The 22,965-nt window shown below is 43.6% G+C and overlaps 1 protein-coding gene across 1 annotated transcript in view; it reads left to right on the top strand.

Moving 5' to 3' along the window:
* The window catches only part of LOC121003788 (glucose-fructose oxidoreductase domain-containing protein 1), a 78,621-nt gene extending 67,043 nt beyond the window's left edge, over positions 1–11,578 (top strand). The window contains exon 2 of the mRNA XM_040435690.1: positions 9,687–11,578. Coding sequence (XP_040291624.1) covers positions 9,687–10,606 — 920 coding nt within the window. The 3' untranslated portion in view covers positions 10,607–11,578. The remainder of the gene's footprint in view (positions 1–9,686) is intronic.
* Positions 11,579–22,965: the final 11,387 nt, after the last annotated feature.

Raw genomic sequence — 22,965 nt, 5'->3', positions numbered from 1 at the left:
TACCAACCTGTACTGTAAGCACCTTCAGTGTGCTGTTACAACTGGCCACAGCGGCCATAATATCTTTTAGAGTAGGCTCTGCTCCATCCACAACTTTAGGGCCTACCGCGTCTTTTGCCGGCCGTGCAGGGGTTAATGGCGGCCAATTTACCGCGTCCAGGGTCTCCCCGTCAGTGGATTCATCCTCTTGTCCAGAGGAAACCTGAGCGTCCATCTCCTTCTCCTCAGCCCAGTCTCCCCCAGCACTCTCCGTGCGAGCAAACCTGCTCAGCTTTGCGGCAGCCGTCTGTCTCGTCTTGGGCTGTAAGGCCGGCCCCTCTTCTTCCTCGGCGCCATGCCGACTCTCCTCTGGCCTGTCACAGCGCGGCCCTTTACCGGACTTTCTAGGCATGTCGGGACTCAAAAGATCAGCACCACACTCTCCTGTCTCCTCTCAACCACCAGGTAGGCAAGGATCTGCGAAATAGGGGGTTGCTACCACTCTAAAATCAGGATGTCTGCAGGAGCTCAGTGCGGTGCGACCTACTCCATGCGCTCTCAGGCCACGCCCCCTGCTCTAACGGTTTTACAGGCTAGGGCAGCGCTAAAGCCTGTACATCAGTGCCAGTGACGTCGCCAGGCAAGCCTCCACCTAGCAGTCTCCATGGAGAGCCGGTACATCACATAATATAGAATAAACAGTACAGTTATATGGGTATAATATTCAATGGTCTGACTGTAAATTATAATATAGGATAATCAGTATAGTTATAGGGGTATAATATTAAATGGTCTGACTGTAAATTATAATATAGAATAAACAGTACAGTTAGGGGTATAATATTCAGTGATCTGGCTGTAAATTATAATATAGGATAATCAGTACAGTTATATTGGTATCAGTGATCTGACTGTAAATTATAATATAGGATAAACAATATTATATAGGTATATCATCCATCAATCTGGATAATCAGGAAAATAGATAATCCTAAGTATCAAAAGATTTTTCTGGGTAGGATATTGATGCTGGCCCGAGTTTTGGTTAGTCGGACCTGGTTTGCTCGTTATACTTCAGATATAAATATATGGGTAAATCTTATTGATAAGGTAAAAAACTATGAGAAAATCATCTTTAAACAGAGGGGAGCTGATGATAAGTGGACTAAGATATGGGGTGGTTGGAGGATTTGATTAGCTGTGAAAATTGTGGTTGCTGTTTTTTTTTTTTTTTCTTGACGCACCACAGGTAGGGGGAAGGGGGGGTTAGGGAACAGGGATATGGGGGAAAGAAAGGGAAGGGGGAAAAAAATAATAATTATTTTTTGTATTCTCGTTTTGTCTTGTAAATTGTTTGATATATTAATTAATAAAGATAATTAATTAAAAAAAATCTGGATAATCAGTACAGTTATAGGGGTATAATATTCTGTGATCTGTAAATTATAAGATACAATAAACAGTACAGTAACATAAGTATAATATCCAGCAATCTGTCTGTAAATTATAATATAAAATAAACAGTACTGTTATAGTATTACAACACAGGGTTAACGGTACAGTCTTGACTTGGAGCTGTTAGTGCACCTTTATTTAATGTTAGTACACACATATTTTATGAGTAATACATACCGTAAATGGTTGTATTAGAAAAGATTATATGACTTCTGCATTCTTAAGAGTTGACCGGTTTAGAAACTCTATTTTTATATACCCTATAAGGGAATTATGAGTTAACAGAGTGGGGTCTTCTGTTATCCTGAGTGGAGCACCTGTCCTGTATTACACAGACAAATGTGTAATGCTTAATTCCACCTGTGGGGGAGCTGCAGTGTTTCTGAGCACTTAGGTTTCCCCATAGATTTCATCATATTTCTGTGGGCCACAGCAGGTGAACACTTTGTAATCTGCTCATTATCTAGGGACCCTTATATTAATTAGACATTTTCCTTCAAAAGAGTTATCTTCTTTAGACACAGTACATTAATCAATGGCTGGAATAGAGACCGGGTACAAATTAGAAGTAAACCCTCTTGTGCAGTGTCCAGCAGATGGGCTGTATAAGAACTCGTTGTGAATGTCGTGTCCAGGATGTCTTTAGTGCAGAAGGGTCTACATTATAGAATAAGTGTAGGAACAGAATACAGGCTGCCTACTTAGACGACTCTCCCCTCCCCCTCACACCCTAGCTCTATCTAACCCATAAATGCTGCACTACACTGAAATAGGGAGTAGTATTTAGGAAAGTTGCGTCCCCTCTGAATTCCAGACTGTGGGTGTCACAGTCATCAGCTGTTTATTTAGTGATTTATAAATGTTTGCACCATGATATGTATAGGGTGTGTGTACCCCAGAGCAGTTCATAACAGGATTGTCTGGAAAAGCTAGTCCTGCATAGGAAATCTTCCTGTCAAATCCTCAGAGCCATCTCTCCCAAGTCCCCCATAGGCATTCAGTCTGGCCGACCATGTGTGTTGTCAGTGGGGAGAGAGGAGAACAAAAGGATCAGGCAATAATATCCACTACGACCTGATCTTTCTGTCTCCCTGACATCATCTGTCAGGAGAGAGTCGGGGAGCTCCACATACACATTAGATTGTTGGCCAGACCCGCCGTTCTCGACAGTTTTGGCCGACAATACTCTAACGTGTATGGGGGCCTTTAACTATGCAGTAGGGTGCTATTTCTGCTAGGTCCTATATTTGGAGCAGATGATCTTCGCCCACCAATAACCAGCAGGTTGCACAGATACCAGTGGGCTTCTCTAGCAGAGTCTCAGTAGTGCAGAAATTCCTCAAATCATCTTAGATTATCAAGTCTCTGTCACTACAAATTTTTAACCTAACGTGGAAGAGTACATTTTTGTTAATTTGTTTGCCAGACATTTACTTCAGGACATGGTGATTTTTGCTTTCCTAACCTTCTAAAAGCCATAGCATTTTCGTTTTTCTGTTCTTATTCTTTTTTTTTTACCGGGGGGTGGAAAAAAATGAACAAAAATCACTTTAAAAAAAATCACTTGTTTTCGTGTCCTGATAATCTGAGAGACAAAACCTTTGCATTTTTCCATCAACTGAGCTGGGTTGTAGCTTGTTTTTTATAGGGTAAATTTATACCACTTTGGGGTACATATAACTTTCTTTTTAATCACTCATAGTTTGCTTTTTGTGTTTTTTTTTGTTTTTTTTATGGCCAGGATGAAAAAATTGTGCAGATCTCTGACTGATCAAGCACCTGTGGGATGTGCTGGCAGAACAAGTCCAATCCATAGAGGTCTCAACTCACATCTCCCAAAGGGGTATTCCCATCTGGGACACTGATGATGGCTTATCACTAGGATATGCCATCAGTGTCAGATAGGTGTGGGTCCTATGTCTGGGACCCCCGAAGTGTACAGTGAGCAGCCGCTTATGCGCAGCCACTGTCTGTTCACCGCTATAGGAGTTCTGAAAACAGAGGAGTGCTGTCTGAGCTATTTCCGGTAGTCCCCTAGCAGTGAATGGGGAGGTGGCCGTGCTTGCGCGGTGCACTCTCTGTTCTTCGCTATGGGACTGCCGGAAAATAGCTGAGTGCACTTGCTCGGCTATTCTCAGAACTCCCATTGAGTGAATGGAGAGGACACGTGCACAGTGTCTGCTCCTTTATTTCAGAGACCCCTTTCTGTAGGTAGGACAGGTCCCAAAGGTGGAACCCCCACCTGTCTGACATTAATATCCTAACCCAGATGGGCCAACACCTTTAATAAAAGGATCTGCTGCTAAAGTCTTAGGCCGCAAGAAACCATCAGAGGTCTTGTGGAACTGTGCCTTGATGGGTCACACACAGCTGTTTGCAGGGGGTGAAGAGACCTACACAATATAAGGAGGATGGTTATCGTGGTACGGCTGACCAGCGTATATGTACAGGTTAGGGGTGAGGCGTTGCTAAATGTGCTGGTGTATAGCTTGCTTGGTCTACAGTGCCGACAGTGGTGGGAGCCTTTAACTGTGGCAAATAAAACCCACTCCTTTGCTATAAAAAGACAATGTCCTACTACTGTTTCCAGCCATGCACTTTAGCTAGTCATTGATGGATTGCTTGTTTGACAGCCTTTTTTATTTGACTCTACTAATACGTCTGCTGAATGTAGAGAAAAGATAAGAAGCTGCCAGACACATCTGGAGCTTCTCCTCTAAGAAGAACAGGTTAGGCAGGGTAAAAGTCCCATTTGTTGGATCATTCTTGTCCCTCACTTTGAGGGACAGTCGGGTCAGCCCCAAACACATTAGCTAGGTATTCAGTATGTATAGGCAGCATGTTTTTATATGCCTTTTTTTGCCTTAGTACCCATTTCTTTAGAGGTTTAATTATTGCCGTCTTTGAAGAAAATGGTAGGTCAAGTATATTTCCACTTGTAGCATGCACGGAGTGGAAGGGCATTCTTCTTGCTTCTTAGACCTTGTAAACTAATTGTTTCGCGGAGTGGAATCCTGTATACATCTTGTTAGCGGGCTATTGCCCGGTGTTACTGTTTCTTTTATGGCTGCCTCTTCCTGCCATGGAAATTTGTGGTGGTCGCCTATGACTTGAGCCAGTAAATAGCGCAATGAATAAGCCTAGTGGTAGTAGAGCTTGAGGATTATATTAACACTTTAATGAACAGGTCTATATTAAAGGGGTTTTCTGAGAGTAAAATAATGATAACCTATCCTGAAGGGGTCTGACTCCTGGCAGTCCTATTCTCAGGATAGGTGATCAATATCAGATTGGTGGAAGTCCGACTGATGAGCTGTTTGAAGGTCGTGGTGAGTGCTGTGGCCTTTTCCTAGGCCAGTGACGTCATGTTAATCAGTCACATGGCCCATATGCAGCTTCAGTCCCATTCAAGTGACTGGGCTTGGGTTGCAATACTAGGTGCGGCCACTATAAAATGTGTGGCACTGTGCTTGGTATGCCGTACTGAGGCCCCAGTGCTCATTGGAGCACTAATGCCTCTTCAAACAGCTGATCAGCGGTGGGGCCAGGAGTCGGATCCTCTCAAATCAGATATTAATGATCTGTCTTGAGGATAAACCATCAATATTGTACTACTGGAGCACCCCTTTTAACCTCTTCATGACATCCGCCGTACACGTACAGCGGATGTCAGGTCTTTAAAGATGGCGTCTGCTCTGGGTGCATGTTGTTTCATACAGCAGACACCAGCGGCTAATGTCCACGACCGGCGGTAAGGCCAACCGTGGACATTTAACCCCTCAGATGCCGTGGTCAAATGTGACCACAGCGTCTGAGAGGGCTAAAACCCAGGAGCGCTTACGGGGTACTGATGCTTTCCCCCCGGCAGAGAACGGGGAAAGTGTTCTATGCTAATAATGAGCCAGAACCTGTACTAGGCTTCCAGGCACTTTACTTGTATGTTACAGTTCAGGCTAGCAGGTGGCAGCACTGAACTGTAATATACCTATTTCTGTATAGAATAATGGATCAAATTCCATTGTTCTTTAAAAATTGCAATCTGATGATTGCAAGTTGGAGTCCACTTGGGGACATTAAAAATAATTAAAAAGCAAGTAAAAAAAAAGTTCTAAAAAAAAAGATAAAAATTCTAATCACCCGCCTTTCCCCAGGATCAAAATAAATAAACAGTAAAAAAAATAGCAACATGGGCATTGCCACGTGTGAAAACGACGTACTATTGGAATATTAAACGTATCCCATATGGTGAATGGTGTAACAGGAAGAAAAAAAAGGCAGATTTGATGTTCTTTCATCACTTTACTTCCCCCAAAAAATTTTAATAACAAGTGATCAACAAGTCGTACACACCCCAAAATTGTATCAAAAACTACAGATCGTCCTGCACCCGCTTGGAATTCTCCCCCGTGTAAAAGGGGCCTTACTCTTTTTCTCCCCTGCTTCTTCTTGTGCTGTGCTGCAGACCTCGCTGCTGCTTTTATCTCTGGTTGCAGTGGTAAACTTATCATGCACATAGGTCACTGCTGCAGCCAATCGCTGGCCTCAGCAGTAACGTCCTGTATGCAGCTGAGGCCAGTAATTGACTGCAGTTGTGACCTGTCACTGCTGCAGTCAGGAAGATGACATCAGCAGTGGGGAGGGCAGGAGCTGAGCACTGGAAGTGGCAGGGAAGAAAAGAGGTGAGTATTGATTACTTTTTCATTTTACTACATTTGGCAGTTTTTTTATTTAAAGGGGTTCTGCAGTTTGTTTGTTTTAACTGATGATCTATCCTCTGGATAGATGATCAGCATCTGATCGGCGGGGGTCCGACACCCGGGACCACCGCTGATCAGCTGTTTGAGAAGACAGCGGGGCTCCAGCAGCGCCGCGGCCTTCTCACTGTTTACCGCTGGCCCACTGACGTCATGACTAGTATCAACTAGCGTGGGCGGAGCTAAGCTCCATTCAAGTGAACTGAGTTTAGCCGCGCCCAGGCCAGGCCAGGTGTCGGACCCCAACCGGTCAGATGCTGATGATCTATCCAGAGGATAGATCATCAGTTAAAACAAACTGTTGAACCGCTTTAACTCAGACAATCCCTTTAACGGCTGCTGAAATTAGACATTTATTAAAGGGGTAAATAGTGAAATTTTAAAAATTTCCTGCTAGTTTTCTATCCTCTAGACTGGAGTATGAGTTTTCAGTAGTGCATGTTAGAGAAAGTGTCTTTTCCTTATAAATAAGGACAAACTGATGTAAAGTAACCAGCAGTAAAAGTGGAAATGGTTTCTTAGGTCCTGAACAATGCAACATCCTGAAAGTAATCAAGGCCGGAAGAACGTGCATTTTTTCTTTGTGTCTCAGGAATACTGAGTGGACCTATTTATCACTTTTTCACGTGACCGGTTGTAATTGAAAAGAATGTTATCTAGAAAGTCACCAAATCTCCCTCTGGTGACAATGCTTCTCATTGTAAATGGTATCTTCTCAAACGGTCAGACACAGGTCCAGTGGGTGATCTAAAGGTTCTGTATTGGGTATTTTATACATATGAATCTGTATAGGGAACAATATGAGTAACTAATCTACAGCTTCATAAACCTGGTAATATTCTATAATATTTCACTAGTTATTAGGGTGAAATATTTTCTTGTAAATGATCCAGCAATATTCACAATTCTCATAATAATTCTCAGAATCAGCCCTAATATTCTTTAAAATACTGTACCAAAAGCAGCATATTCTTGGAAAGGTGACAAACTGGTCTCAGGTCAGTGAGGAATACATAACAAGCCACTGTAGAGCAGGATATAAGAAATACATAAATGGTGGACACAGCAAAGAGGCCTCAACAAGCACACTCAGTGCGGAGAGTTGGGCGTCCCCGGTCAATCTGATATTGATGACCTCTTAAAGGCCATCAGTCTTGTAATCCTGGAAAACTTCTTTGGGGCTTAAACGGGCCAGGTCATTAAGTGGTTAAAAGAGTTTTCTGAGAATTAAAAATTTGATGATCTATCCTCAGGACAGGTCATTAGTATCTGTTCAGTGAAGGTCTGACACCCAGCACCCCCGCCATTCAGCTGTTTGAAGGGTCTGTGGTGCTCGGACCTCTTCAAGGGGTTGCCCCATAAAAAATATTCTACATTTTTCAAACCAGCACCTGTATCGGAATACTTTTGTAACTGAATGTAATTAAAAATTTAGTATAGCCACTGAGTTACTTAATAAAATCTATCTAACATGCTGTTTGTTCTTGTCTGTAATATCACTGAGGTGGTCGCACATGCTCAGTTTCATCCTTCAACTGCCACATCCATGTCTCCTGTAAAAAGCTGTGAGAGTAAGGGTCCATTCACACGTCCGTTGTTTCTTTCCTGATCTGTTCCGTTTTTTGCGGAACAGATCTGGACCAGATCTGGACCCATTCATTTTCAATGGGTCCTGAAAAAAAACGGACAGCTCAATGTCTGATTTTTTTTCAGGAGCCATTGAAAATGAATGGGTCCAGATCTGTTCCGCAAAAAACGGAACAGATCAGGAAAGAAACAACGGACGTGTGAATGGACCCTTAGAGAGCTGCAGTAGAAAGAACATGGCCCCCTTAGGCTACTTTCACACTTGCGGCAGGACGGATCCGACAGGCTGTTCACCCTGTCGGATCCGTCCTTTTGCTATTTCGCCGTGCCGCCGGACCGCCGCTCCGTCCCCATTGACTATAATGGGGACTGGGGCAGAGCTCCAACACAGCACAGCAGTGCACGGCAAAAGGCCGCCAGACTAAAAGTCCTGCATGTCCGACTTTTTAGTCCGGCGGCCTCTCACCGCGAACTGCCTTACTGCGCCGGAGCTCCACCCTGTCCCCATTATAGTCAATAGGGACGGAGCGGCGGCACAGCGAAATAGCTGAAGGACGGATCGGGCAGGGTGACCAGCCTGTCAGATCCGTCCTGCCGCAAGTGTGAAAGTAGCCTTAGAAAGGAAAACCCCACATCCTGAGAAAGGACACATCCCCTGACTTACCAGCTTAAAAAAAAAGGTAGCAAAGCATCTAGAATTCTACAGAAATGAATGAGGGAACCTCTGGATCCACGTGAGGTACAGGGCTGGTTCTAGCTTTGTTAGAGTAGGATCAGGTTGTTATGTCTTACATGATGTCTGATTTTCATGTTTTACATTACTCATTGGATGATCCCTTTCCTACTATACCAAGCACAGTGCCATACATGGTATAGTGGCTGTGCCTGGTATTGCACCTCAATCCCATCCCACTACTTTGAGGAATCCTTTCTATTGTTTTAATACTTTGGAAAGGCACTCCAATTAACATGGCGTCACATGCTGAGGAAGAGAACACAGCGCTCGCCAGTTAGTCTTGATATATTTAGCATATTTCTGCACATGATCTTGTAATCTTCAGTTTATCCTGTAAGACACACAGTGTATGGATGTGTATATACTGAGATTAAGGGGCCATTCACACATCTGCAAAATGGGTCCGCATCCGTTCCGCAATTTTGCGTAACGTGTGCGGACCCATTCATTTTCAATGCGGACAGCACACTTCCGTTCCGCGGCCCCGCAAAAAAAATAGAACATGTCCTATTCTTGTCTGCAACCACGGACAAGAAAAGGCATTTCTATTTTTTTCTATTATAGGGCCGGCCATGTGCGGTCCGCAAAATGTGGAACGCACATGGCCAATGTCCGTGTTTTGCGGATCCGCAATTTGCGGACACGTGAATGGAACCAGTGTATATACGGTGCAGAATCACGCAAACAATTGACATGCTGCCGATTTTAAAATCTGCACCTCAGGCCAATTTCCACATATTAAAGAAAGTCAGACCCTAAGATTAATGAGACCCCAGATTGCCTCATCATTTCTGCTTCTCTTCTCATCAGGGCCCTGGTCTGCGCACAGGTCCTAATGGGAGCCAAGCACAGGACATTGTATATGTTCCTTCTGTGCATTTTCCAGTGAAGCTCGCCCCTTTCAAATTTAGCAGGATGAAATCCACATCGAATTTAACCGAAAAACATGCAGATTTTGCCGAAATCCACAGAGGTGCACATGTACCCTAAAAGAGGGTTTACAATCAGTTGTCTCCTTTGTGGAATGGTCATTAATGGTGTTATCTGTCGTTTATTGGTTTTTGACAATGCGACTGCATTTTTGACACGAATATAAGAAACAATATATACATCTCTTTTCCATAAGACTTGCTGTAGTAATATATGTGCCTAATGATTTTCTTCTTGCCTTGCAGGAATTGGTAAGAACGTCATCTGTGACAGGACAGCAACACCCCTTGATGCCTTCCGAATGATGTCTGCTGCCCACTACTATCCCAAGCTTATGAGCATCATGGGAAATGTCTTGCGATTTCTGCCTGCTTTTGTGAAGATGAAGCAGCTGATTCAAGAAGGATACGTGGGGGAACTTCAAGTCTGCGAGGTCCAGGTCCACAGTGGAAGTCTACTAGGAAAGAAATATAACTGGAGCTGTGATGATCTCATGGGCGGCGGTGGACTACATTCTGTCGGTAGCTACATAATAGACCTCTTGACTTTCCTAACCAACCAGAAAGCAGTGAAGGTCCATGGACTCCTGAAAACCTTTGTGAAGCAGACAGACCACATCAATGGAATCCGACAGATAACCAGCGATGATTTCTGCACATTTCAGATGGTCCTTGAAGGTGGAGTGTGCTGTACGGTTACCCTCAACTTTAATGTTCCTGGGGATTTTAAACAAGACGTATCAGTTGTCGGGTCATCTGGTAGACTCATTGTAACGGGGACAGATCTCTATGGACACAGAAACAACTCCTCCGAGCGAGAATTACTTTTAAAAGACTCCACGCCCGTCAGCAACTCCCTCTTACCTGAAAAGGCTTTTAGCGACATTCCCTCCCCATATCTGAGAGGGACTATCAAAATGGTACAGGCGGTGCGGCAAGCGTTTCAAGACCAGGAAGACAGGAGAACGTGGGATGGCAGGCCACTGACGATGGCGGCTACCTTCGATGACTGTCTTTATGCTCTTTGTGTAGTAGACACGATAAAAATATCTAACCAGACTGGTGAATGGCAGAATATAGTAATTATGACCGAGGAGCCAGAGTTAAGCCCGGCTTACTTAATAAGCGAAGCAATGCGCAGAAGCCGCATGTCCTTGTACTGCTAGTAGACTTGGTCTGATGGGGGGATGTATGCTGCTTTGTAGGGCGTTGACGTACCTAGGCAGGTGGTACCCGTCTATGTTATACTGTAACTTAAGCATCTTTCTATTAGTGCTGTGGTTGGAAATGAGCTGAATCCTCTCTTTCCGCAGCACACAAGCTGTGAACATTTATCAGAATGTATTTTAGCACAGGATAAATATCCAGGATTATAGAACATCATTCGTCTTTGGGTTATATAGAGAAATTGGTCTTCATTGCACATTTTCAAGGATGCCGTTTTACCTGTAGAAAATGTGAACTTCAGTTCTATGCTAAAAGTGGTCATCTGTGTCCTGTATCCAGAGTGCGCTGGCGATTACTTTATCAGAGCACATGGCACAAACTCTCACTTGAGCCTAGTCTAGTCTGCTGTTAGGATGTGTACTGCTATCTAATTCTTTACCATTAACGGGGGTTTCCCCCACCAATAATTATCACAGTCAATGAACAGATCAGAAAAAGTCAACATTTGCCATTTACATTTGGTAAGCAGTGAAGAGTTACAACATTTACTTGTATAAGGTGGCACCACCCGGTGTTCAAATCTAAGAATGTGGACGTCCGTTTACTGAGCCGAGTGCTGGTGGACACACATGCTCAGTCACTCTTCCCACAGCTAGGCCTCTACATAGTCATCCTCTGTTCCCTGCGGAGCAGCCAATAGTAATAGCTTTCTTCTCCTTTTGGAGTCTCTGGAGTACCATGGTTGTATAGATCAGAAGGTTCCTTCTGCAGGGGAATTTGGAAGAGACTATATTAGGAGCAGCACCAAAGGGGACACATGGAAGCGACAAAATTCTTAGGCTACTTTCACACTCGTGTTTGGTGTGGATCCATCATGGACGGATCCATTCAGATAATACAACCGTCTGCATCCGTTCAGAACGGATCCGTTTGTATTATCTGTAACATAGCCAAAACGGATTCGTCATGAACACCATTGAAAGTCAATGGGGGACGGATCCGTTTTCTATTGTGCCATATTGTGTCAGTGAAAACGGATCCGTCCCCATTGACTTACATTGTGTGTCAGGATGGACCCGTTTGGCTCAGTTTCGTCAGACGGACACCAAAACACTGCAAACAGCGTTTTGGTGTCCGCCTCCATAGCGGAACGGAGGCAAACGGATGCATTCTGAGCGGATCCTTTTCCATTCAGAATGCATTAAGGGCAAAACTGATCCGTTTTGGACCGCTTGTGAGATCCCTGAACGGATCTCACAAACGGAAACCAAAACGCCAGTGTGAAAGTAGCCTTAGTAAAAGGTACTAACAGCATTTTGGAACTTTTCATATAAAAATCGTTAGAGATAACCACTTTAAATGGCTTCCGATAGATTCCAATAAGGTCATCCCAGGATAGGTCATCATCCTCAGAACTTACAGTTAAAGCCTCATCCATAAGTTCCCATATTAAAAATATTGTAATGTGACCTACATTTGGGTTGTCTCTCTCCCTCCTTTTCATGGGAAAGACAGGAATAACCACAGTAATCACGGCCTTGGGTGGTCGGAATTACGGAGACATCCAAGCGACCAGTGCTCTGCTGTTTCTGTAACTCCCATAGCAGTGAATTGGAGCTAAAGAAAACAGTGTAGTACAGCAAGTTACTATGTTTCCGTAACTCAGGAGTCCCAGAAGTAGTGTATCTTGCTCTACTATGCTGTTTGCCTAGCCCCCATTCACTGCTATGGGAGTTACAGAAATAGCGGAGCACCAGCCGCTCGGCCATTTCCAGAACTCTCCTTCCTGGGGCTGCGTTTACTGTGGTTATTCCCATCTTGGCCATGAATTCCGGCTGGCCAACCTTATTAATACAATTACGAAATAGTCTGGAGCAAAGTACTGAATACATTCTAAAAAGACCCTATTGAAGAGCTTCACAAGGCACATCCTACCATGACTTGGAAGCCTTTGCTCCTGCCACAAATGATGAGCCTTAGGGTCCATTCACACATCCGTGTGTGTTTTGCGGATCCGCAAAACACGGACACCGGCAATGTGCGTTCCGCATTTTGCGGACCGCACATCACCGGCACTTAATAGAAAATGCCTAATCTTGTCTGCAATTGCGGACAAGAATAGGACATGTTCTATTTTTTTCGGAAACGGAAATGCAGACCCGGAAGTGCGGATGCGCATTTCCGGATCCGGGAAGCACATCATGCGGCCCCATAGAAATGAATGGGTCTGCAATTCCGTTCCGCAAAATGCGGAACAGAATTGCGGACGTGTGAATGGAGCCTTATGGTGGTAACACCCTGATCATTTCCTTCACTGTTTTTCAATAGGCCCAGTAGTGACAGAAGAAAATGGTTCCCAAAAAGAACGTGCCAAGCAGCACGTAGAGTGCCCAGACCCTCTGGCACCGCTGGGAAAATTCCCACCTTATTGTGCAGCCGACCCATTCACCTAATATGCCTTTTGTAGAATGAAGCCTTGGTGTCAGCGTAGCCCTATGCAAGTGCCCACTCTGAAATTCACCTTGTGTACAGCCTTGGCCTGTTGTCATATAGATTTATTGAGAGTTCTCTGTCATGTTGAACTGATGACAGCATGGTGCAGAACAGGAGGAGCTGAGCAGATTGATGTATAGATTATGGGAAAAAGATCAGTATAAGGCCTCATGCACACGACCGTTCCGTTTTTTGCGGTCCGCAAACCGCGGATCCGCAAAAAACGGAAGCCTCCCGTGTGCCTTCCGCAATTTGCGGAACGGAACGGGCGGCCCATTGTAGAAATGCCTATTCTTGTCCGCAAAACGGACAAGAATAGGACATGTTCTACTTTTTTTGCGGGGCCACGGAACAGAGCAACGGATGCGGACAGCACACAGAGTGCTGTCCGCATCTTTTGCGGCCCCATTGAAGTGAATGGGTCCGCATTCGAGCCGCCAAAACAGCGGCTTGGATGCGGACCCAAACAATGGCCGTTTGCATGAGGCCTAAGGCTACATGCGCACGACCATTGTTTTGGTCCGCATCCGAGCCGCAGTTTTTGCGGCTCGGGTGCGGACCCATTCACTACAATGGGGCCAGAAAAGATGCGGACAGCACTCCGTGTGCTGTCCGCATCCGTTGCTCTGTTCCGTGGCCCCGCAAAAAAAATATAACCTGTCCTATTCTCGTCCGTTTTGCCGACAAGAATAGGCAGTTATAAAAATGGCTGTAAGTGCCGTTCTGCAAATTGCAGAACGCACACGGACGCTATCCGTGTTTTGCGAATCCGCAATTTGCAGACCGCAAAACACACAACGGTCGTGTGCATGTAGCCTAACCCTGCTCATACCGTGCTTAGGAGTCCAGTGGGTGGTCTTACTGATTGATCATTATATAAACACGCAGTCAGAAAGAGCTGTCAATCAATAATAGGACTGCCCACTTGACTTCTAAGCCTAAAGTAAGCAAGAATCAAAATGAAGGAATGTTTTCCTACAAACCTACATATCGATCTGCTCCCTTCCTCCTGCTCTGTAATACGCTGCCCGCAGACCGCATGTTCAGCATGATGGGTTCCTTTTTAAGGTTTTTCTGTGTCCGTACCTCTAAAGTACTTGTGGCCAGTCCAGCTTCCTTGTGTTTAGTGGATGCTCTGTGGCAGTAGGACATGGCTGCCCTTCTATAGGACATTGTATAACCTGCGTGTGGATCCGCCTCAGGCATATGCATGTGAGTCGTGGGCTCGGACTTATTTATTGAGGCGCTCATTTAGTGACTTGTAGAGTGAACCTGTCGTATAAGCATTTAGAATAGCTTGCTAATACTTATAAGGTTTATCACCTAAAAGTAGGAATATAAAGGTAAATTCACAGCAAGCAGATTTGTTGCAGAAATTCATTTTAGACATGTTATGCCTCATTCACACGTCGGTGATTTCTATCAGTGACTGTGAGCCAAAACCAGGAGTGGAGCCTCCACAGACATCAGGTATAAGGGAAAGACCTGCTCCTGTTCTGTGTTTAGAGCCGCACCTGGTTTTGGCTCAAAATCACTGATGGAAATCGCTGACCGAACACTGACGTGTGAATGAGGCATTAAAGGGGTTTCTCTGCAATACGTGTATGGATGTCCTCAAGCTCCATTCAGATGTGTGGAACAGTCACAGAGATTTCTGCATCAAATCTGCTGTGTGTGAATATATCCTAATTGGGACAGTATACTAATTTGTTATGTAAGGCCTGCTTTACCGATATCAGTTGTGTCTGGCTCTAGGCCTAAAACAACAGTTTTTCGGTCCGGGAGCCGGACGCAACTGATATACACTGCGCTTCTGTGCACAGATCCATAACCTGTACACTGATAGCGTCAGACAGAAAACTATGGGATCAGTTCTAGCTTCAGTTCCCCTGCGGCATTTTCTGCATCACGCCAGAGAGGAACTGAACCGGATCGCCGGACACAGGTGAAGCGGTCGTCGGGAAAAAAACAACTTCTTTTCTGTAGAAGTGAACTGTATGCGAGTGTGAGGATGGTATGTTCTGTTCTGCTAAATATGGAGACAACTCAGTTCATTCTATTTTATTTTTACCAGAGTAAGGCCTCTTGCACACGGCCGTTGCGGTCCCTAATTCACGGAATGGAACCACAATTTGCGGTCCCCAATGCACGGGAAAGGGCCGTGCGGCGGCTGGAACGGATCTAGACCCATTCAACTTGAATGGGTCCGTTCCGCAAAAAGATAGAACAAGTTCTATTTTTTTGCGGAACGGAAGCACGGATCGGAACCCCACGGAAGCACTCTGTAGTACCCCATGTATTGCGGAACCGCCGTATGCGGCCCGCAATACGGCCACGGGAGCACAACGGTCGTGTTCAAGAGGCCTAAGGGTAAAGCCTCATGTACACCGGCATTGGACTGGCCGGGAGAACCGCACCAAGATGATCGCACAGTTTTGTGGACGGAACAACTGTTTTCTATGCCGAGTATGTCTCGGGCACATTTCTTGGCCACATCTCTGCCGCCCTGATGCCGCTCCATATGGCCATCTCTGACTAAGCATTACAGGTCCTTGCAGTCTGTTACTTACTCTGTACAGCTGTCCATAGAGTAATTGCATGACTGTGGAACGCATTTTGAAGTTTATATGAACTCGTATAATAACACAAGGGAAATGATATGTTCTGAAAGAAAATCCTGGCTTGTCTGTAAGTGGTAAATAACAGCGGCTGCACATCCTAAAGGCATTGTCCACCTTTAGATCCATTCTTTTTATTACTCCAATGCAGCCATAATTTGTAAAAAAAATAAAAAAATTGTCAACTTTCTCAAAATCTTTAATGAAAAAATCAACTTTTTGGAGTCTGCAGCTCATATAAAGATCTGTGTATCCATGGTAACAGACTACAATCAAAGTCTTTGTAGTCAGACTCCCATCTGTACTCTGCTTCTTTTTAAGCGTGTGACTGCCCCATCAGACTTCACAAGGTTTCATTGATTGGCAGTTATGGAAACACCATAGGTCTGCACTGGAGCTTTAGACAACAAAAGATGACTTTTTAATAAAGACCATTTACAAAGTGGTTTCATTTTTCATTTTGGATGCAATGGAGCTGTAAGAAATGTGTGTGAAGATGGAAGTCTTTACATGTGGTCAAATGTAGAATACAACCTCCTTTTATGTTGTTCACGTTGCCATGAAAAATAATTCTATAAAAAATATTATACGACCATTGAACAGAAAAAAACTACCACATACATTTCATTACATTTAACAAATATGTATTTCTCAGCAAGTGGAATATGAATCAGGATTTCTTCATTGGTTATTACCAGAAGAATTGAAAGTTTGGAGTGATAATATTTCTTGATGTAATGTGGGACCTCATAGGAGCAATGACGGGAGGATATTATCAGTCTAGTGTTTAACCCGTTAAAGACATTCGCACCATTCAAGAGCCATATGCTTTTAGTTTTCTCTCGATGTAGTTTTGGGAGGGCTTGTGTTTTGTAGAATGAGTTGTATTTTTTTATTGGCAGTATTTTGGGGGTACGCATAATATATTGAATAAGTGCAAGTCTGCAAATGTTGGGGTTTTCTTTTTGGGCTCCATTTTTACTGAATTCACCATACAATATAAATGACATTTAGTGGGTCAGCATAATTACGGTGATACCATTTTTATATAACTTTATAATGAATTGTGCCTCTACATTCTGAGAGCCATAACCTTTTATTCTTCTGCTGACGTTGCTGTATGAGGGCTTTTTTTTTTTTGTGGGATGAGTTGATCTTTTCATTGGTACCATTCTGGGTTACCTATGACCCTTTTTATTGTGTCTTTTGGGGCGCTGGATGTACAAAACCCAACTGTTTTAACATATTTTTACAGTGTTCACCAGGCATGGTGATACAATTTTTTTTATTTTTTTTTATAAAGTAGTTTTAATGCTTTTTTTTTTTTAAGTCCCACTAGGGGACTTGACCATGCAGTCACTTGATTGCTGGTATAATATAATGCAGATCTATAGGCAGGCATCCTTATTAGATTCTGCCTCTGGCAGGGCCTAACAGGTGTTCAAATGGATTGCAAATCTGGGGACCTTCCTTAGATCATCGGATGCCCATCAGCACCCTGCGCACACATCCCAGGACGAGTGATGGAGGGGGCCTGCTTCCTCTGTTTAATCATTTAAATGCTGAAGTCTCTGTTGACCGTGGCATCTAAGGGTTTAAATGGCAGGGCGACTGCTGTATCATATGGGCACATCGCTATGGCGTGCTATTACCTCAGTTCATGAGGTGGGAAAGGGTTAAAATGCCTTTCAGTACAAAGTAATATCTGACTGCAGAGATAATTACCGATTTGCCTACGACACCATTAAAACTGTACATATGACTCTACTCTAAACCTAGCAGAGCCTCTGGAAAGCCACATTACTGCAGGAAGATGCGATTCTTACGGCTGTTACTTGTCAAAATGTAATATTATTAATAAAGAGAACATTTAATTATGAACAAAATGTTCTCCGCTAAATGGATCACGTTACCGCATACAGACAAGCCAGGGTTTCATTCATTTCTCTTGCAGTGATAAACTGGTCTCCGGTTTCTCTTCTATTTATCTTACAAAGTGTCTGTCTCTGAAGAGTTAATGAATGTACCACCATTTTGTGATGGCAATCAAGCCTTTGCAGAACAGAAAAATGAATATTTGCACCAGTTATTTACCAAATGAAATGTTGTTCTGCTTGTAAAATATGACGGATATTTTGGTAAGGCATCAGCGACCTTACAGGGGTGTATTTTGTATCCTTTCTGGTTCCTGTGGACATCTGTTTTAATGCCACATGTCTGGTTAATAATTCATGGAATGGACACAATAAATTCTGTGCTTATCTGGTGTTGAAGTCCAAGGCTCTTGTAGCTTCTTCACTATTATGATATGGGTGCTCAAGTAGCTGGGTGTCGGGGCACATTTCATAAAAACAGATGTTTCACACATCGGTCTTAGTGAAAAGTCCACTAGAGAAAGAGGCGGTAAATTTATTAAGAGATAGCCAGGAGCTAGAGTCGATTTCAGTTGTCATTTCTATTAGCTGTGATTGTAAATGTGTTGAGGTGCAGTGATCCACCTAAGACAAGAGCAGAAGAAAATCATAATTTTCCCCAAAATGCCATTTATGCAAGTATTTTGCAATTCTTGTACATGAACATCTTACCACGCCAGACCCCAAAATGAATTGATCCCAAACCAGATCCCTAAAATGAATTCAGACCGCAAGACTTCTGACATTCTTGGCTGTTTTATGCTGACCTCTTAGGCTACTTTCACACTAGTCTTAATATTTTCCGGTATTGAGATCCGTCATAGGGTCTCAATACCGGGGGGGAAAAAAACGCTTCCGTTTTGTCCCCATTCATTGTCAATGGGGACAAAACGTAACTGAACAGAACGGAATGTTCCAAAATGCATTCCGTTCCGTTCTCATACCGTAGAGAAAACCGCTGCATGCTGCAGTTTGCTTTCCACCCTGGGATGCGGAGCAAGACCGATCCGTCATGACCCCCTGTTTTCTCGGACACAATAAAAAACGGATCCGTCCCCCATTGACTTTCAATGGAGTTCATGACGGATCCGTCTTGGCTATATTAAAGATATTACCACCAGATCCGTTCATAACTGATGCAGATGGTTGTATTATCAGTAACGGAAGTTTTTTTTGCTGAACCCTGACGGATCCAGCAAAAACGCTGGTGTGAAAGTAGCCTTACACATGTAACTGAAGATGCTTCTCACAAATATCTCTTTGGATAAATAACCAAACCAACAACCACATCTGTGATTTCATCGCTATTTCCAGTGTTGACTTTTTTTTGTCTAAAAAAACGGATCTCAGATGGAATTGGGTCAAATGGATGCCAAATGTGCAACATGATCCTTCTTTTTTTACAGGATCCTTTTTTTTCTGCTCTTCTGATGGATCAGAGGAACAGAAAATGAAACAGAGATGTAAACTCTCCCTAATCAGTGCTTAGAGTTTATCACAATTTCTGTGTTTTTGTTTGTCCACATGCTTTTTGAGGACTGACCTCAGGTTCTCAGTGGGATAGAGATGTGCATAGTTCCTGGGCGTGGACCCAAAATTGTAATGTTTCAAAAATTCCCCAAGCCACTTAGTTATCACTTTTGCCTTGTGACATGGTGTTCCTTCATGCTGGAAAAAGCACGGTTCATCACAAAATTGCTCCTGGATCGTACGGAGAAGGTGCTCTTGGAGGATGTGAAAATTGTAAGTGAGTCCACCCTCTTGAATCAGAAGCAACCCAGTACATGAATGGTCTCAGGATGCTATACTGTTAGCATGACACAGGAGTCATGGTAGTGCTCACCTTTTCTTCTCCGCACAATCATTTTTCCAGATGTCCCAAACAGTCTGAAGGGCTTCATCAGAGAAAATAATTTTACCCCAGTCCCCTGCAGTCCAGTCCTTGTACTTCCTGCAGAATGTCATTCTGACCTTAAAGGGGTTCTGCACTTTTTGGAGGATGGTCTGGTGTCAAGAAGCAAAGAAAAGTCACTTCTGTCTAAGAAAAACATTAAAGGGGTTCTGCACTTTCATTTAACTGATAATCTATCCTCTGGATAGATCATCAGCACCTGACCGGCGGGGGTCTGACACCCGGGACCCCCGCCGGTCAGCTGTTTCAGAAGGCAGCGGCGCTCCAGCAGCGCCGCAGCCTTCTTACTGTTTACCGCCGGCCCACTGACGTCACGACTAGTATCAACTAGCGTGGGCGGGGCTAAGCTCTGTTCACTTGAATGGAGCTTAGCCCCGCCCACGCTAGTTGATACTAGTCGTGACGTCAGTGGGCCGGCGGTAAACAGTGAAAGGGCCGCGGCGCTGCTGGAGCGCCGCTGCCTTCTGAAACAGCTGATCGGTGGGGGTCCCGGGTGTAGGACCCCCGCCAGTCAGGTGCTGATGATCTATCCAGAGGATAGATCATCAGTTAAATGAAAGTGCAGAACTCCTTTAATGTTTTTCTTAGACAGAAGTGACTTTTCTTTGCTTCTTGACACCAGACCATCCTCCAAAAGCCTTCTTCTCACTGTGTATGTAGATGCACTAACATCTGTCTGCCGCCAATCCTCAGCAAGCTTTGCACTAATGCTGACCCTATTCTGAAGCTGAATCCTCTTTACGAGACAGTCATGGCACTTACTGGACTTTCTTGAGCACCCTGAAGTTTTCTTTACAGCAATTGAACCTCTTGATGTTCTTGAGGATCTTATTAATGGTTTATTTAGGTGCAATCTTACAAGCAGTAATGCCTTTGCCTGTAATGCCCTTTTGATGCAAAGCAATGGTGACTGTATGTGTTTCCTCGGAGGTAACCTTGCTTCAGCAGGGCTGAAATGCTGTGGAAATTGATTTTTTTTGTGATTACAGAGGTTGGCAACTTTTTATGGCTACTTGTGACCTATGTGTATGTAAGAAGACTATATGGCACTTATATGTCCTGTCCATAATAAGCTTCTGATGGAGGGGTATGTGACCAGGCAAATCACCACCATGTGATGTCTCCTGCATTCAAAAACTTCCAACAGTACAAGTGTATGTGGCAGACATCACGGGTAGGTGATTTGCCTGATCACATGACCCTCCGTCAGCAGCCATTTTTTGGACAATATATCTGTGTGGACAGCACAAAAGACTTGGCAAACAAGGGGACATATATTTTGAAATATAGAAAATGCATAATTTCAGGAATATAATAGTAAGTGCCATAGTCAACAATATTCTGAAAATTGCCAACCCTTTTAAGTTAATTTTGATGGCAAGAAATTACTTTACAATGAATTGTTTTTCATCTGATTTACTATTGTTAAAAATGAGTTAATGAAAATTGCCAGCATAAAAGACAAAATTTGCGTCATTCTCAAAATGTTTGAGATTGCTAGATAGAAACTATAAACAAGCTGTTGTCAGACCAGTTAATCTTGTTCTGTGGTCTGTCAGTACTTTAAAGGGAACCTGTCACCGGGATTTTGTGTATAGAGCTGAGGACATGGGTTGCTAGATGGCCGCTAGCACATCCGCAATACCCAGTCCCCATAGCTCTGTGTGCTTTTATTGTGTAAAAAAAACTATTTGATACATATGCAAATTAACCTGAGATGAGTCCTGTCCCTGAGATGAGATGAGTCACGTACAGGACTCATCTCAGGTTAATTTGCATATGTATCAAATCGTTTTTTTACACAATAAAAGCACACATAGCTATGGGGACTGGGTATTGCGGATGTGCTAGCGGTCATCTAGCAACCCATTTCCTCAGCTCTATACCCAAAATCCCAGTGACAGGTTCATATAAATCACAGAAAAATGCACCAAACGGATATGCCACTGACTATACTGGCTAGTCATAAATGCAGATATTAAAAGCTGAGACCTTTGCCAATATATTCCTGTCAGGAAAATATCGGAGCCCATCATGCACCACGTCACGGTCACTCAGCATGGCAAGGGTCCTACCACTACGCTAACTATGGTGTGAACAAGGTCTGAAGGTGATGTAATCCAGCTCACAGCCAAGCTTCCACACAACCGCCCAGCAGGACAACTAGTGCAATGTGAACAAAGCCAGACTGTAAGCCACACCCATATCAGACCGTGTGATGGAGGTTACCAGGTGCAAAGGAGTGTTTAAATGCAAGGTAAAGGCACATTCACTACATATAAAACAAAACAAAATCACAGAAATACCGTGACAGGTTCCCTTTAACCACCTCCCGTCTCGCTAACGCCGATCGGCGTCAATGCGGCGGCTCTGCCAGGTCACACTAACGCCGATTGGCGTCATCTCGCGAGACGCGAGATTTCCTGTGAACGCGCACACACAGGAGCGCGCGTTCACAGGAACCGGAGGGTAGTTATACTGCCCTGGCATTCTAGGGGCCCTAATGTGTGAGAAGTAGTTTGAAATCAAAATGTGTAAAAAATGCCCTGTGAAATCCGAAAGGTGCTCATTGGAATGTGGGCCCATTTGCCCACCTAGGCTGCAAAAAAGTCACAAAAGACAACTTTTCCCATTTTTTTTATACAAAGTTGGCATTTGACCGAGATATTTCTCTCACCCAGCATGGGTATATGTAAAATGACACCCCAAAACACATTGCCCAACCTCTCCTGAGTACGGCGATACCAGATATGTGACACTTTTTTGCAGCCTAGGTGGGCAAAGGGGCCCACATTCCAAAGAGCACCTTTCGGATTTCACAGGGCATTTTTTACACATTTTGATTTCAAACTACTTCTCACACATTAGGGCCCCTAGAATGCCAGGCCAGTATAACTACCCCACAAGTGACCCCATTTTGGAAAGAAGACACCCCAAGGTATTTTTTGATGGGCATAGTGAGTTCATGGAAGTTTTTATTTTTTGTCACAAGTTAGTGGAATATGAGACTTTGTAAGAAAAAAATAAATAAATAAATCATCATTTTCCGCTAACTTGTGAAAAAGAATAAAAAGTTCTATTAACTCACTATGCCTATCAGCGAATACCTTAGGGTGTCTACTTTCCGAAATGGGGTCATTTGTGGGGGTTTTCTACTGTCTCGGCATTGTAGAACCTCAGGAAACATGACAGGTGCTCAGAAAGTCAGAGCTGCTTCAAAAAGCAGAAATTCGCATTTTTGTACCATAGTTTGTAAACGCTATAAATTTTACCCAAACCATTTTTTTTTTTTACCCAAACTTTTTTTTTTTTATCAAAGACATGTACAACAATAAATTTAGAGAAAAATTTATATATGGATGTCATTTAAAAAAAAATAATTACAACTGAAAGTGAAAAATGTCATTTTTTTGCAAAAATTT

Source organism: Bufo bufo, chromosome 1, assembly GCF_905171765.1.
Source record: "Bufo bufo chromosome 1, aBufBuf1.1, whole genome shotgun sequence".
Taxonomy (NCBI): Eukaryota; Metazoa; Chordata; class Amphibia; order Anura; family Bufonidae; genus Bufo; species Bufo bufo.
Note: the sequence above shows the minus strand (reverse complement) of the source record. Positions and strands in the feature narration are given on the sequence as shown.